Genomic DNA, 18,543 nt, shown 5'->3' on the forward strand with positions numbered 1-18,543 from the left:
TCAACACAACCTACTACATCCACCCATTGCTGGGGAACCCTGAGTTCACGGCCCCCAAGATCATCCTGGGGAACCCGGTCTCCCTGACCTCAGACACATGGAGCGTGGGCTGCTGGCCTACGTGCTTCTCAGCGGCGTGTCCCCCTTCCTGGACGACAGTGTGGAAGAGACCTGCCTCAACATTTGCCGCCTGGACTTCAGCTTCCCAAGGAGTAAGCCAGAGGGCCAAGGACTTCGTGTGCTTCCTACTGCATGAGGACCCCGCCAAACGCCCCTCGGCTGCGTCGGCCCTCCAGGAGCGGTGGCTGCAGGCAGGCCACGGCCACGGCAAAGGCGCGGGCGTCCACGACACGTCCAGACTGACCTCCTTCATTGCGCGGCGCAAACACCAGAACGACATTGGACCTATCCGCAGCATGAAAAGCTTCTTACAGAGCAGGCTTCTGCCTCGAGTTTGACCTGTCTTGAAGTCCTTTCTCATTCCCTTTCACCTGCCAATCAGCCGTTAAATCTTGACTTTATTTTTTTTTGGAAGAGAAAACAACAAACCGACGACGACGAAAGCAGTCCGCCGTCCGATTGTCCCGTCGTGTGACACCGCGTGCGTTCCTGAGTGAGCCGTGCTCTGCAGCTGCCTGGGACTCGGGCCACAAGCCCTGCGGGGTGTGGGGGGCGGGGGGGGGGTGGGAGTGTGTGTGGGGGGGTGGGGGGTGTGTGTGGGGTGTGTGTGGGGTGGGGGGTTGGGGGGTGTGTGTGGGGTGGGGGGTTGGGGGGTGTGTGTGGGGTGTGTGGGGGGTGTGTGTGGGGTGTGTGGGGGGTGGGGGGTTGGGGGTGTAGGCCTTCTGGAACACTCTGCGAGAGCGGAGACAGCGTTGCTGAGTCACAGTCTCTAGTTTCTTTAAAGCATATCTATTGTTTAGCTGATTGATACTAATAAGGAAGAAGATGAAAGGAAAAGGAAAGAAAAAAGAGGAGACAGAAAAGACAAGAACAAACAGAGGAAAAAAACAGGAGCGAATAGAAGCAAGGAAGAAGGAATACCATGACAGCTAAAAGGGAAGCAGCAGTTGGAACAGCGTTCTAGGGAATGGTTCCTGAGTCTTTTTTGCCTGCTCACTGCTTACAAACTCTCAGTAACTTCTGTATTCACAACGTCTCCCCAGGGCACATAATGGGACTGTCTACAATTCATTTTCCCAGCCCCGTATCTCACCTCTCTGCCTCACAACCTGAACTACAAGGACACTTGTTCTGTCCTTAATATCAAGGTTACCCATATTTTTGTTCTGCACTATAGCTTTACTTTTTCATGTGGCTGATTACTTTTTGTTGTAGAAATTCTGTCCATTTTTACTCAACAATGTCCCCCTCTCTCCTCCAGTCTTCCTGAGATATTCCTCCATTTTGCTACCACATCTTACTAGTGAGAGTCTCATATTCTTTTTCATGATGTTATAATTTACAATTGGCTAGTCGCTCTGTGGGCTTCTCGGGTAGCTCAGCTGGTAAAGAATCTGCCTGCAAGGCAGGAGACCTCTGCTCAATTCGTAGGTTGGGAAGTTCCCCTGGAGAAGATACAGGCTACCCACTCCAGTGTTCCTGCCTGGAGAATCCCCATGGACAGAGGAGCCTGGTGGGCTTCAGTCCATGGGGTCGCAAAGAGTCAGGAACAACTGAGTGACTAACCACAGTTGCTCTGTCTCCACTGCTAGGAGTATGAGCTTCTTAAGAGCAGGAACTATGTCTTAAACATAAATCCTGACCAGATGAAGTTTTGTGGATTTAGGAGAGAAGACAAGGGTTTGGATGGCTGTGGATGTGCATATACATATGTCTTGAAAATTGACAATAATAGTTTCTCATTAAACACACTAATTTTTTATATTATTCTCAAAGAAAACTAATGCTAGTAGAATATTTTAAAAAGCAATTGTCATTCTAGAAATTTCAATGAACAACAGGTAAAAGATGATTCACATCAAAATCAATTCCCAAGGTCCTTTCTAGTACTTAGTGAAATATAATCCATGTCCAAAAATTTCCCTGTGAATTAAAATACAATTTAGGTGTATGAAGAGCTGTACACAACCTGAAATGACAACTTGAATTTACCCTTGGAAAGACTGCCACTTGTGTATTCGACAAGGTTCAACAAATGCATATTGAATTGAAAAACAGAGATAAGAAAGAGCTGGAGGTAAGGTGGTACATGGGGAGAAGTTTTGTAATGTTGTAGTAGAGTTGCTATATTTTGCCCATATAGGGGAAAGAGCTGGTAATTTTAACAGGTTATTCACTTAAATTATACTTTCTCCACTTACCTGACCTCCCCAAAAAACAAATCCCAAGAAACAATATTTTCACTATAATAGAATCTTTTAAGAACTGTTTCTGTCTTTGATCTCTGTGGTGAGTTCTCCTTATAGTTACTCCAGCTTTAACAACAGCTTTGGATGACCCTTGATGACTCAGTGACCTGAATTCCCAGGCTGTTAATTATGAGATCTCTACCTTGAATTCCCATAGCATTAAGAGAATAAAAAATATTAGAAGTTTGATTGAAAAAGTAAATGGGAAACAAAGGAAGCTATGGTTAATAAATTATGACAACAGTATCTTCAAGGAAACTCAGCATCTCCTAACATTTAAATATCTATTGATAAATTAAATATCACTTAGACCAATACCTGGAGAAGGAAATGGCAACCCACTCCATTGGAGAATCTCATGGATGGAGGAGCCTGGTGGGTTACAGTCCATGGGGTCGCAAAGAGTCAGACATGACTGAGCGACCACTTGACTTCTTCACTTCAGACCAATACCAGTGCAAAATGAATGCTTATTAAGACACTCATTAGTAAAAATTATTTACTATTCCACTGTAAGCATATTCATGGAATATTCCCAGAAACCCTATACCTGCTTTTACCTCATTTATATAATTACCAAACACATTTTAGCCATAATAATATCTAAAAAAATAGAAATTAAATATGCTGGCAAAGGTCAGTATGCTAAAGTCAAAACTAATATTCAAATGAAATAATATTCTGAATCAGGAATTTAATCCCTATACTAATGCTGCTTCTTTTTTAGATCAATGTTATAACGTATTAAAAAAAAAGAGCTCTTATGTCTATTAAGCTTTTTGTTTTTCTGAGTATTATACCTCTACTACCTCATTTATTATTTCCAACAAAATGGTGAGATGGAAATACAATATTCGTCCCCATTAGATGAAGAAATAAGATTGTAATTTACCAGTTAATAGTAGGAAAGGGACAGAATGTGTGTGTTGGCATTCAGCCCTGTGTATTCTTTATTCATGAACTAAATCTAGACTTACTGAATATCTAACTCTATAACGCTGCTCAGAAAAGTAATGTGTACACACAGAAGACCAAATATCACAATTCTTATATCATTTAACATTATTATAAGAGCTCCATTTCAACAGATTGTTTTAAAAAATTAATTTTTGTTAAACTGCTATTATTTTCATTTTACAAAAATTTAGACTAATTTCTGCATAACATCTAGCCTAGAGAGAAATAAGCAAAAACTTTGTGTTGGAACAATAGCATTCTTTTTTACATAAGTACACATTAGCTTAGCATGACTAAAAAAAAAATGAGCTTAAAAAAAGGTGGTGGAAAATAATATTTACTCATTTATCTTTTTAGCGTTGCATTTTATATATGGAGAAGGAAATGGCAACCAACTCCAGTATTCTTGCCTGGAAAATCCCATGGACAGAGGAGCCTGCCAGGCTACAGTTCATGGGGTCACAAAGAGTCAGACACAACTGAACAAGTTCACTTCACTTCACTTTTATCTTATCAAGGTAAAATTAACATAAGGTAAAATCAGTCATTTGAAAGCCGATGGCATTTAGGCATTCATTATATTGTGGAATCATCACTTCTATCTAGTTCCAAAATATTTTCATCCATACTGAAATGTGTATCAGTACATCAATCCTTTTTTTGGCTGAATATTATTGTTCGTTATGGATTAATACATCCATTCATCAGCAGATTAATACTTAGAATGTTTCCACCTTAAGTCATTGTCAATCAGATCAGATCAGGTCAGGTCAGTAGCTCAGTCGTGTCCTACTCTTTGCAACCCCATGAATCGCAGCACACCAGGCCTCCCTGTCCATCACCAACTCCCGGAGTTCACTCAGACTCAGGTCCATCGAGTCAGTGATGCCATCCAACCATCTCATCCTCTGTCGTCCCCTTCTCCTCTTGCCCCCAAGCCCTCCCAGCATCAGAGTCTTTTCCAATGAGTCAACTCTTCGCATGAGGTGGCCAAAGTACTGGAGTTTCAGCTTTAGCATCATTCCTTCCAAAGAACATCCAGGGCTGATCTCCTTCAGAATGGACTGGTTGGATCTCCTTGCAGTCCAAGGGACTCTCAAGAGTCTGTTCTGTAATATTCACATACAAGATTTTGTTTTAATACTTGGTTTTAATTATTTGGGGTTATAGACTAGGAGCAGAATTGATGAGTTTTATGGTAATTCTGTTTAACTTTTTGAGCAACTGCAAAGTAGGAAGGGTATCACCCCACTGAAATGTATTTGACATTTTTCTCATGATTACACCAGAGTTATGGGTTCAGGGGAAGCACACCACAGGAGATCTGCCATTTTGACACCTCCCATCAAGTGTCTGTACCATCACCATGATTTATGTCTGTTGATGTTGACCTTGATCACCTGAGTGAAACGTGTCTCAGGTTGCCTAATTGTAGATTTACTTTCCCTACTATCCATACTGTATTTTGAGGAAAGTCACTACACTCAGCCCATACTTAAGGAACGAGTAGCTATGTTCCCCTTGATTAGGGTAGTGTGCTTCATAATTTATCTCTAATTCTCCTGCATGGGTGATTACTATTCTACCCCATGTACTAATTTATTCAATCATTTACATCAGTATGAAATCATGAGTATTTATAATTTGGATTATAATCTAAAACTGCTATTGGGCGTTTTATTTTCATGAGGCTCTTAAGCCTCTTTGATGTATACCTGCATCAAATTTTGTGAGTATATGTATGTTTGAGCATTTCCTTATTTTCTGGGACCAAAAGATGCTCCTGGCTTATCTTGTATCTTTATTTCCTATTCTTACAATAGCCATTTCTCGAAAGATCCCTAGTTCCTTTAACTGGATAACAGTTTTAGAAACAAACAGAAGCTCACAAGCTCACGAGCTCTCAAGCTTGTTGCTAGGCTGTCATTCCATTCAAGCATCCATAGAAGACACAGCAAATGTCTTAGAAAATATATTTCAAATTACAGTATCATAAAAAATAATTTCACTGTACTAAAATCTCCTGGGTGTAACTTATTCATTCATTCCCCTTAACCCATGAACCCCTGACAACCACCTAACCACCACCTAACCACCTAACACTGTATCCATAATTTTGCATTTCATACAGGTGGAATCGCACAGCACATAGACTTTTCAGATTGGCTTCCTTTGTGTAGCAATAGACACTTAAGGATCCTGTATATCTTTTTATGGCATGATAGATTATTTCTTTTTATTGCCAAATAATATTCCATTGTACCAGTGTACCACACTTTATTTAACCATTAACAGATTGAAGGACATCTTGGATGGCTCTAGTTTTTGGTAATTATGGATAAAGCTGCCACAAATGTTCACATGCAGGTTTTGTATAGACAGAATTTTTATCTCAGTTTGGTAAATGCCCAGCAGTACTATTACTTTATCATAAGGCAATATGATCATTAGTTTTGTAAAGCTCTACCAAACTATCTTCCAAATCTTTGTCCTTATTCAAAGCTGTTTTAATTGGCCTAGAGGTTTCTTTAGATTACTCTTTCATTGGTTGTCCCATTTGATTTCTTTAAAAGCCCCAAGTCCTAGAAGTCACAGGAGTATAAGAATAACAATATCAACACCTTGATTAATGGAATAGAATGTCTACCTCCTCCAATTGTTGTCTCCTAAGAGACAAGATTATTGTGTCTCCTGAAACACAAGATTCATTTACTCCCTAAAACGCATGAATAGATATACTAGATAGAGAGGAAGTACCCATAAAGTTTAGATAAACCCTGGGGATCTGTCCAGAGTCCCCAGTCCCTGAGAAATAGTGAAATGTCTGTTTAGCAAAAGCTCTCTAACAACAAGAAGGGAAGAAAATGAATGGAAAGTCATCCTGTAGATATGCTGCATTGTAGCCACCCTTTCTTAATGAGCTGATGTGGAGCTGAGATAAAGGTATTTGACTCTGCCCTCTCCCAACTCCATGCTGCTGCTGCTAAGTTGCTACAGTCGTGTCCGACTCTGTGGGACCCCATAGACAGCAGCCCACCAGGCTCCCCTGTCCCTGGGATTCTCTAGGCCAGAACACTGAAATGGGTCACCATTTCCTTCTCCACCCAACCCCATATTCAAGGTTATTTTAATGTAGCTATCATCATTAAATGTTTGTATTCCCAATGTTTGAGATATTCATACAATGGAACCTAAGTAAATGGTTTAAAGAGTTATCTCTGGCTTCAATTCCTAAACACAGTCAGCTAAAGTTTAACGTACAGATGTTTCTAAACTGTGTGTCAAGACAGAGGACTCTCCTATGCGTGACCATCAGCCAAGTTGACCAGTGGTGGATTGACATCACTGACGCTATCCACATAGTTAATGTCAAGTGTAATAATCCCGCTCTTCTACTTCATTCTTTTCCTGTCTGCTTTCCAAACCCTAACCACTCATTCTCAAAGTGTGAAAAGAACATTAAAAATGTGTAGTTACATAAATTTTCTCTTAATTTCTCTAAAAACAACCATATACATTAATGAAATATATTTAAGCATATTATTTTAGAGTAACTGGAATTTAAAATATCCTTTAACACTGAATATTTTTCAAAGAAAAAGATTCTTTCATATATTTAAAAGTGCACATGTTAGTATATAACTGCATAGAAAACAAACTGAAACCATAACCACCAATATGTGAACAATTTTATTTTTCTGATAAAAAAAAAAAGTTACAGCAATGGGCAGATAGAGACACACTATCATATTTCCTTCTCAGACCACTAAAGTGTTGGATTCTTGTCCATAAGATTAAATCATATAATATTGTATAAATGAAAATAAGAGGTAAACTTCCCTTACTGTTTTGTTATTTTGAATAATATTGTTAATATTGCCCTTTGGGTATGAGAGTGCTGAGTTGTGTCCAACTCTTTGTGACCCCACGGACCGTAGCTTGCCAGGTTCCTCTGTCTAAAAGATTATGCCTGCAAGAGTGCTAGAGTTGGTTGTCATTTCCTATACTAGGGATCTTCTCCATCCATGGGTCATACCCGTATCTCTTGCGTCTCCTGCATTGGCAGGAGATTCTTTACTGCTGAGCCACTTGGGAAGCCCCAATATTGCCTTGTACTCATTTTTTAATCATGATCATTGCTCAAATAATCAAAGAAACTTTTGACACTTTAAAATGTCTCTCTATTCTTCATTAGAACTTTTATTATTGTCCTCACCAGTTCTTAGTCTTATCTTGACAAAAGACACACTTTCCAGATGATATTCTTAATTCAGAGAGATCAGAATGAAGTGGTCTCAAAAGAACATAGCATGAGTAGCTTGAAAAATTTCCTACTCCAGAGGCCTTTCTCTATACTAAATATATGCCTCACACTCCCCCATGAACGCTGGTCACAGCAGAAAGTGGATTCTTTGTTTTGATGCAAAATGATTCTATTTCAGAGTCTATTTAGAATATGGACAATGTTTTATTCTCGGGAAGAAGTGTGGTCAAATATGGTGCCTTTCTGGTGAAGAGATACACTCTGCACACTAAATTTCTTAACTTCTCCCTTAGTTCCCTTTCTTATCATTTTGAAGACAATGTTTTAATGCCATATTTCCATGCACACTAATTAGAAAGGTTGGAATTGTTCCATAACTTTTAGAAATAGCAAAGATTTCTTTTCCAAGGTATTGGTGGACCTTCTGGACTCTCTATATAATCAAAATGAGTACACAGTCTCATAGCTATGTAGGTGCCCTCTTTGAGGTAATATTCAGGTCCTCACAGATCCACAGTCATCAGGGTCTACAGTTTTCTTGACTTAAGGAAAACTATGTTCTAGGTACAGATATGTAACTGTAATTAACAGAAATTTCCAAATATTGAGAAAAGTGATAGTTATTGATTTAACTCAGGAAGGAACCTGATAGAGATTATGGACAGAAATCTCTCAAAGCCTGAAATAGTCAAGAGTTACCCTGGAAATGGGATTTTGCTCTTGGAACTGAACCGGAGACGCAGAATGACAGCACAGATGCAGGACTGGCATCAGAGAGCATCGGGATTGCACTCCAGTCATGCTGTTTCCAAGCGCTGAGACTCTAACAGGTTACACTGGGAGCCAAACTCAGAATAGTAATAAATATTTCACTTATTTTATTTTATTTGGTTATTGTGAAGATTAGACAATATGGGTGAAAATTTCTAGCATATGAGAGGTATTCAGAGAGAGAGTGACAAAGGAAGAGAAAGGTTTAGTTTTCCCATAACCTGAAATTAGCAGCTCAAAGAAAATAAATTGTCCCATTTATTTTAATTTTTAATTGTCCTAACATTTGATTTTTTTGTGTGAGTTCTGCTCTAACTCATTTGATTTTCAGCTATACTCTTAGAATCTTTAGGCTTACTTCTGCTACTTAGGGTAGAGTTAAAAATTACATACCTATTTCATATAATTAATTTTAACAATATTATTAATATAGTTTTTATATAATTACCTTAGCAGTAATACTTTGCCTTTTGTAATTTAACTAAAATAATATTTAAAACCTATTAAGCTACTGTTAGGTGAAAAAGTAGGCATAAGCTTTTATTCTTTGATAGATCATACACCACCTACAATCTATTTCTTTCTCACTGAAGTGCTCAAAAGTGATCACAGATCATAGTAAGAAAATATTCAATAAATTCCTGTTTACCACACTGGAAAAAATTAAAAGCCCCCCCTACATCTATTACTTTCTAATTTTCTTTTAATGAAATCAGTGTCATCAATAGCTTCAATTACAAACAACAGGGAGATTATATTCACGTAAAACCCCAGGACCACAGCATTGAATTGATCATAATTCTTAATTCATAGCACATTCACAAATTTCTCAATGTCTATTTTGAATTTGTTTGCTTGTTTATTTACAACAAAACTATAGCTATAAAAACATGACTAATACAAGACCTAAATAGCTCATAATATCGTATAGCTGATAATGTGTGCATACTCATCCTGATCCTTACTTCCCCACAGCTGGAGTTACTTACATCATTTTAAATACATAGTTTATACATAGAAGTCCCTATAAAATACACCATTTTCTATTGCTGTTCACTTTATAAACATTATGATGACCTCTTTTTTATTCATTACTATGTCTCAAAAAGATACATCTCTGTCATTTTATATAGTTGTATTTTATGTTTTATTTCAGAATAATATTCCACTGTCATGTTTATATGTATAATTATAAATATTTCCATATATACAGTTGTAAGAATTTATCTCAAGCATGCAAATGAGACTGAAATTGCTGGACCATAGGATGTACAAGCGGAGAAGGCAATGGCACCCCACTCCAGTACTCTTGCCTGGAAACTCCCATGGACAGAGGAGCCTGGTGGGCTGCAGTCCATGGGGTTGCTAAGAGTCAGACACGACTGAGCAACTTCACTTTCACTTTTCACTTTCATGCATTGGAGAAGGAAATGGCAACCCACTCCAGCGTTCTTGCCTGGAGAATCCCCAGGATGGAGGAGCCTGGTAGGCTGCCGTCTACAGGGTCGCACAGAGTCGGACACGACTGAAGCGACTTAGCAGCAGCAGCAGCAGGATGTATGAATATTGAGCTTTACAAGAAAAGGACAATTTTTTTCCAAAGTGACTATGTAAGTAAATGCTTCTATCAGCAATAAATAAGAAACCTGCTTGATTCAGAAAATATATTTTTATGTCTTTTATTCAGATAAAATTAGAATAAACTGAAGTAAAAGGAAGAAGTAAAAAGTCTGTGGTTCATGGGGTCACAAAGAGTCGGACACGACTGAGCAATTGAACTGGACTGAACTGAACCAGTCTGTAGTGTCCGGATTTAATTTCCTTGGGCTGTGTGATTTATGGGAGCTATAGGCCTTCCTCCTAATGATATTTTACTCACTTTATTTAATCACCATATTAGGCAACATCTTCATTGTGCTGCTAATTATTGCTGACCTTCATCTCTACTCCCCTATGTACTTCATATTAGTCAATCTTTCATTCATTTACGTATGCCTTTCATCAGTAACCACGCCTCAACTAACCTCAGACTTTCTCAAGGCAAACAAGACCATCTCCCTTAGAGCATGCGTGTCTCAGATTTTTGGGGGGACATTTTTTTTGATGGGGCAAAATGGTGCTGCTTGTGTCCATGGCCTATGACCTTTATGTGGCCATCTGCAAGCCACTCCATTACTCTAGTATCATGAACACACAAATGTGCATTCGGCTAGTGATGACATCATGGATCACTGGCTTTGTGCATTCAATAAGCCTACTAACTATATAATTTCCTTTCTGTGGATCCAGAGAATTGGATAGTATTTTCTGTGATATTCGATTGGTGATCAAGCTAGCTTTCTTGGACACTTATGTCTTAGAAATGTTGATTCATGCTGACAGCGGGGTACTGGCCACCATCTGCTTCATTCTACTGCTGATCTCTTACTTTTATATTCTGCTTACTGTCTGCCATCAATCCAGGTGCAGGGCATACAAGGCTCTCTCCACTTGCACTGCCCACAGCACGGTGGTCATTTTATTCTTTGGCCTTGTATCTTCATCTCTCTTTTTCCACTCAGCACCACTTGGGTGGGCAAGTTCTTCGCTGTATTTTATGCGATCATCACACCACTACTAAATCCAGTCATTTATACTTTAAGAAACAAAGAGATTAGAAATGCCATTAAGTGGCTATGATGACAGACTGTGGATTTCTGTTGGTATTTCATCATCTCAAATTATCAGAATGTCTTCTGTGAGCACCCTAAATTAGCCACACCTATCCTGTTATTTAAGACTGGGAAGAGTTTCCTAATTCACATATAGAAATCATGTATATCTCTTGAAGAAAGTTTTGTATCAATTCTTTAGTATTCTAGAATTGCAAAAATGAGTTCCTGTTTGGGAAATGTGGCCAGTCTTTATAAGTGTGATTTTGATTGTTCTCAAGAATTACTTGAAATTAGTAAGAATTTTAATGTTAATTATTATGATTCTTAGTATTACTTCAATGCTGACCACCATATCAAGAAATTTTCTATTATTCTATGCATTTCTTAAAGAGCATTTCACATAGGCCTTCTCCAAAATTTTCTTTAATAAGTTAGTGCATTATATTGCTATATTTATCTTTATAAAATGATAAATTAGCTATCAATTAGATAACATTCTATTAACATTCTATAAACATATATATATAAGTAATCATTAAATATTTTTAATCATATTCAGAAAGGAAATTGAGTCATAATCCTAATCTGGAGAGTTTTTTTTCTCTTAACATCATGTTTTAGTCATTTGTGAAACAGTACACTTTTTTTTTTTAATATCTTTAAAAGATATATCTTAAATACAAGTGAAGTGAAGTGAAATTCACTTAGTCGTGTCTAACTCTTTGTAACCCAATGGACTATACAGTCTGTGGAATTCTCCAGGTCAGAATACTGGAGTGGGTTAGACTTTCCCTTCTCCAGGGCATCTTCCCAAACCAGGGATTGATCCCAGGTCTTCCACATTGCAGGTGGATTCTTTAACAGCTGAGTTATCAGGGAAGCCCATTAAATACAAAGATGGCTATATCAACAACTTTTGGAGATTTTGCTTTTTTCCTTCCTAGTCATAAATGGGTTAGGTAGTTCATCATTAGGTAGGTCAAAAAATGTAGCTTTGGAATAAATTATCCACTTAATTCACTGAAGTGTTCAAATAGCCTGTAAGAACTAGAGTATGTTCAAAGCTTGTGAATAATTTATTACTACATTAAACAAAACTTTTCTTCAGAAATCTTCCTCAAAATGTTATATGTTTACATCCATTTATATGAAATCTATGGATCTAGATATACTACCAATTTCATATTCTTTTCTAAAAATGACATGATCCTTTGTATTTTGTGAATTTCCAATAGACAATCTCAGGAATAAACCCTTAAGTAAAATAACTGCTATTTTCATATGTGTATGTATATATGCACATGCATTCTGCTATTTTTACTCTTTTATAAAATTTATTCTTATATTCTTTTATATCTTTGTATTATGGATAATATCTATTAATTTGTCTTGAATCTACTGATTTTTTCCTTCTGCTGTGTCCAATCTGTTTTTGTCTTCTTAAATTCATAATATTGCACATTTCCTTTTTGATTCTAAAATCACTTGGTTCTTTCTTAGATATTCTGTTCCTCTGTGTAATTTTTTTCAGTTTTTCAAATTCTTAATGTCTTTTAACTATATCAATTATTTTATGCTCTCTTCTGATTTCACAAATTGTGTTTTATGTGGTCTGCTTCTCTTAACTCATTCCCCACTAATTATCAATCACATATCCCTGCTTCTTGCATATTCCACAACTATTTTTTTATATTTTACACATTGTATATCAAAGATCATATAGTGCTGATATAATAAATTCCTTCAGAAATAATCTACTCCTTCCTCTCTGAGGCATAAAATGTTAAGGTGTGATCACTTCAATCTGATCAAGTACTACCCTATTTGATTCTGCAGTGTAATTTTTATAAGACTTGGTACAGTTAAGGTTTGCTACTGTTTCTTGGATATATCCCTTCCACATTTGGATTATGATTCTAATAGATCTTTTGCTCTTTAGTCTTATAGAGTTCAGGTGGTTTCCTATTGCCTTTCAGAACTTTTGAGCTTACAACTTTAGTCTTCTCTATTCTCCTGCTACTTTCAAAAGTAAGGCAAATTCCTCAATCAGAGTTTTGGCTTTATATTGTACTTTCTAACTTAATGTACCTAAAAAAAATCAACTAAAAATATAAATCAAATTACAAAATAATTGCAAACAGAAAAATATGAAATAAAAACTGATTGCATAATCCTGAAAGAATTGTGATCACAAATACTCAGGACATAGTGTCCTTTCATAGCTTCACAGTGAACCTGGCTCAGCCTTCTAGTTGTCAAAGCCAGCTATAAATTAAATAGGTTTTGTAATTTACACAGATCATACACACTAACACATATTTAAGACCCATGTATTGAGACATGGCACCCCACTCCAGTACTCTTGCCTGGAAAATCCCATGGACAGAGGAGCCTGGTGGGCTGCAGTCCATGGAGTCGCTAAGAGTCGGACACGACTGAGTGACTTCACTTTCACTTTTCACTTTCATGCTTTGGAGAAGGAAATGGCAACCCACTCCAGTGTTCTTGCCTGGAGAATCCCAGGGACAGGGGAGCCTGGTGGGCTGCCATCTATGGGGTCACACAGAGTCGGACACGACTAAAGTGACTTAGCAGCAGCAGCAGCAGATAGCATATTGAAAAGCAGAGACATTACTTTGCCAACAAAGGTCCATTTAGTCAAGGCTATGGTTTTTCCAGTGGTCATGTATGGATGAGAGAGTTGGACTGTGAAGAAAGCTGAGCGCAAAGAATTGATGCGTTTGAACTGTGGTGTTGGAGAAGACTCTTGAGAGTCCCTTGGACTGCAAGGAGATCCAACCAGTCCATTCTAAAGGAGATCAGCCCTGGGTGTTCTTTGGAAGGACTGATGCTAAAGCTGAAACTCCAGTACTTTGGCCACCTCATGTGAAGAGTTGACTCAATGGAAAAGATGCTGATGCTGGGAGGGATTGGGGGCAGGAGGAAAAGGGGACAACAAAGGATGAGATGGCTGGATGGCATCACCGACTCAATGGACGTGAGTTTGAGTGAACTCCGGGAGTTGGTGATGGATAGGGAGGCTTGGCGTGCTGTGATTCATGGGGTCACAAAGAGTCGGACACGACTGAGCAACTGAACTGAACTGAGAGTTATATGAGTTACTAGGGAAAACAGCAAAAAATTTGGATAGAGTAGTTGTTGGATAATAATAATACCATCCAGGCTATAGTCAGATCAACACATTCTGATGTTTGATGAATATTCATCGATGGATTAAGTCACAGTTTCAAAGATTGTGAAGTACCGACATACATAAATTTTCCTGTCCTAAGTCAACTGGAGATGACTTGAGTCCATTTGAAATGAAACAAGCAAGGGATGCACATATTCAAACTCATAAAACATACTGTTTATGAGGTTCTCCTTCTTGTTTTCCTTCCCCGTATCTGTCAATCTCTATTACAGCATCTGATCCATTTTCTCTCTACTCCACCTCTCACTCGCTGTTTTTTGCCCCAGGTCATAAATACTCCCAGACACATATTTTTGTCTTTCAGAAGGAAGGATAAATTTAATTATTTATATCCAGCATTTAAATTGGAGAGTTATATATTTCATAATTTTCTGAAAATTTGCAGGTATTAGTTCTACATTATTGAATTAATAAAATTCAGTTGATTAATTGAATATGGGCAGTCTGATGCATAAGGCCATACTTTCAGCAGACACAAGTGTCTAATCATTGCTTTGCCAAAAATGTCCAAATACTTATTGGGGCTTTAATTTGGCTGACAAATCTTTATCTAGAGAGTTAACATGATGATTCAATGTAACAACATAACCAATGGTCTAGTCTAAATATTATAAAATGGTAACTTCAGAAAAAAACAGCCCCAAATTTGTATATAACCACTTGTATTTCATGAAGTTGTTTGAAATAAGCTGTGCTACCATGAGTTACTAGTCTCCTCATTGCTGTCTTCATGTCCTTGTTCCTCAATGTATAAATGGCAGGATTCAGAATGGGTGTAACCAAAAAGTCTAAAATGGCAAGAAACTTATCCACTGTCACTGTGGGAAATGGCCACATGTAAACAAAGATGCAGGGTCCAAAGAACAAAACCACCACAGTGATGTGCGCTGAAAGAGTAGAGAGGGCCTTGCGCAAACCATCTGAAGAGCGTTTCCATACAGTGACCAGAATGAAAACATAGGAGATGATCAGCAAGAAGAAAGTGCCCATGGATATGAACCCACTGTTGGCAGTGACCATGAATTCCATTCTGTAGGAATCTACACAGGCAAGTTTGATAAACCAAGGAAGGTCACAGTAAAAGCTGTCGATTTCATTAGGACCACAGAAAGGCAAATGGATCACAAAGGCTAACTGGACCACTGAGTGAATGAGGCCAATAGCCCAAGCACCACACAGAAGCAAAAGGCACACCTGTGGGCTCATGAGGGTCAGGTAGTGCAGGGGCTTACATATGGCCACATAGCGGTCAAAGGCCATGGCAGTGAGCAGCACCATCTCAGATCCACCCAGCGTGTGAAGGACAAATATCTGGATGACACACCCCTGGAAGGATATGGTTTTGTGCCCAGAGTACAGGTCAGAGATCATCTTAGGCACTGTTAAGGTAGAAAGACACAAATCAATAAATGAGAGGTTGGCTAAAAGGAAGTACATGGGGGAATGTAGATGAGGGTCAAAGGTCACTGCAAACACAACAAGGAGATTCCCCAGAACAATTGTGACATAAAACACTGTAGAGAAGGCAAGGAGGAAATGCTGCACTGGTCTAGAGGCAGAAAGTCCCAGAAAAACAAATTCAGACACTGAAGAGTCATTTCTTTCATACATTGGCTTTTTCTGATGATACCTAAAATCCAGAAACAAAATATCCAAAGAACTTATCAAATATTAATATTTAAAGAAACAGATTTAAGCTTTTATCAAATTCAATTTTATGAAGAAAAAAACTTCACTAACAGCCATTAATATGTTATGAAAATATCATGCATTAATTTATTTCTTCAAGTAACACAACTAACGAGTGTAACTCATATCCTAATGAGTATCTACTATATTCTAAGTCCAATGTCAAGTTCTGAGGTGAAACAGAAATTCTGACTTTTGAAGTTTTACAGGTTTGATCTAGATGGATAGATACAGATAGATCAACATTAAATAACTTTAAATACAGATACATCTCTGACAACTAATTTGAAGGAAATATCAGAGGGCTATGATAATGTGACACATCACCATCATGATTATTTAGGCTCTGCAAAATATGAGCTATCACTGAAATTAAGTAGAGTAGTCCAGACTTTGGAAATGCTGTGTGCAAAGGCCCTGAGACACAATTTGGGGGGACAAGAATATGAATGACTAAGATCAGGCTGGAGAAATAGGCCAAACAGGATGAAATATTTGATCCACAATAAGAATTTTGCTTTTTACCCTGAGAGCAGTAGAAAATCTGGGGGGATATTCAGCTCTAGCTGATAATATTTCTGTTTTCAGAGAGTTATAAAAACCTCAATGTAAACAATGGAAGGAGAGGGCCAGAATAAATGAGTAACCTCAAGAGACTATTGAAGAATCATATCACACCAGTGTGGACAGGGTGAATTATTCATCCAATGGTGTTGGCACAACAGATAAACTTGTAAATGCATAGATTATTGCCTCTCATCGTAAACTCAAGAAAGTTTCAAAATGATATTTAAACATCAAAAGGGTAACAAATCAAAAGAAAGAAAAATAATATTTAAACAAACATTTAACATCTAAAAGTCATTCTAAGAATATCTCATTAACAAATAAGGGAGGAAAAATAGTTGGCACTATCCATAATATTCAGTTCTTACTATACTTAGATATAGGTATATGTACAAAATTTGTATACATAGCTACATAGATATCTTATATGGATATATAAGCACTATAAAATAAAAATTAAAAACACACTGAAAAACAAGTTATAAAATATCAGAAAGATGACTAATATTTCTTTATGAAATTAGTTCCTCCAGAGAGATTAAATAGAAAGTGTGGTATACCAAATTTACAATGAGAAAACCATATAAGACTACTGACACAGAAGAAATCCTAATAACTGATAGTCATATGAAAAGTTAAACTCTCACTCAAAGAAATGTAAATAAGATTGCGTTGGGTGCTATTCTGTATTAACAAATTTCAAAGGTTTAAAAAAATTGATGAAATCATGGGTGAAGCTATGAGGAAAAAGTCACATTCATACACTGATAAAGAGAAAAGAAATTCAATTTGTTTAGAAGGTACTTCAGAAATAGACACCTAAACTTCAAAATTTTCACTATTTATGACTAAGTCAAGTGAAAACATATACACTCTACTATATACAAAATAGATAAATAACAAAAGCTATTCTATAGCAGAGACAACTATATTTAATATCTTGTAATAATTTCTAATGGAAAAGAATCTGCCAAAGAATATATATGTATATATAGAGATATATATACATATATATATATTAATGAATCACTTTGCTGTTTACCTAAAACATATAAAATAATTAATCGACTATACTTCAGTAAAAAAGAAAATTTTCTTAGTGTATTGAAACTAGATAAACTAACAGTTAAGCTACAAGAGGCATCAATGATAAAAAAAATTATAAAAAAATTTAGAAATAACATAAAAGTCTGCAATGGAGCATCTTCATAGTTAAATAAATATGAATTAAATATTCATAGTTCTTTCATCTTGGAAGTGTATTATTACTCATATATAGGAATAAAATTCATTGCTATGAAATATATGAATAACAGCCATTTAAAAACTGAGAAGTTCACAAGAAAGATATACAGGAAACTCATTTTTAAAACTTGTATGTCTAAGGAGAAAATAGAAAATGCATATCTTTAATTCTTATCACTAAATTGTTCCTCTCCAGGCTTATATGCATTTATTAGTTTGAGTCATAAGAGATTATTCTTTCAGTCAGTTCATATTTGATCAAATATCAATTTTATAGAGTTCAACCTAATACACATACTATTTCTTTTAGACATAATATTAAACAACTGTATCTTGAAACAAACCAAATTACTGATGCTTGTTCCACATCTGAATTAAATACCAGGAGTCCCCCACTTGCACAGCCACCACTAAGCTTTCCTCCAGGCCCCACACCAACAACCACGCTCTCTCTCATCACTCCTCCCTTGGCACTCCAAACCACGCCTGGGCTCTCCCCACCACCACGCCTGGGCTCTCCCGTGGACACAACTCTGCACTGCCTCAGTGGGAAAGCACCTTAAGTCTGTTGGAGCCCCTTGAAACTGTTATAGCCAAGAAGAGACAAGTAGGCAGCCAGGCCAGTGAGGAAGGACATCGTGAGGGTAATGGTTGTGAAGTGGGTCTTGCAGCCAAAAGGAAACACTGCAGGGGTGCTGCCAGGAGGCCCTGATACAGGGGCAGTGGATGGAGGATTTTACAGCCAATAACTGGGAAAAAAATAGATATGGACAGAACAAGGGAGAATGAACAGGACAATCATCAGAGTTAACT

At 37.4% G+C, this 18,543-nt stretch overlaps 1 protein-coding gene and 1 pseudogene across 1 annotated transcript; one reads left to right on the forward strand and one right to left on the reverse strand.

The window, feature by feature from the left end:
- Window positions 1–97: 97 nt before the first annotated feature.
- LOC133255204 (olfactory receptor 4F4-like) lies at window positions 98–11,040 on the forward strand (annotated as a pseudogene).
- A 3,813-nt stretch (window positions 11,041–14,853) lies between these two features.
- On the reverse strand, window positions 14,854–15,840 carry LOC133255205 (olfactory receptor 4F6-like). Its single transcript, XM_061429750.1, has one exon. It carries the CDS (start codon window positions 15,838–15,840, stop codon window positions 14,854–14,856), a length of 987 nt encoding a protein of 328 aa, XP_061285734.1.
- Window positions 15,841–18,543: the final 2,703 nt, after the last annotated feature.

This window comes from Bos javanicus, chromosome 10 (assembly GCF_032452875.1).
Source record: "Bos javanicus breed banteng chromosome 10, ARS-OSU_banteng_1.0, whole genome shotgun sequence".
Classification (NCBI taxonomy): Eukaryota; Metazoa; Chordata; class Mammalia; order Artiodactyla; family Bovidae; genus Bos; species Bos javanicus.

Coding starts and splice junctions, on each gene's coding strand:
- LOC133255205 (XM_061429750.1), bottom strand. CDS start 15,840: ATGTATGAAAGAAATGACTCTTCAGTGTCTGAATTTGTTTTTCTGGGA.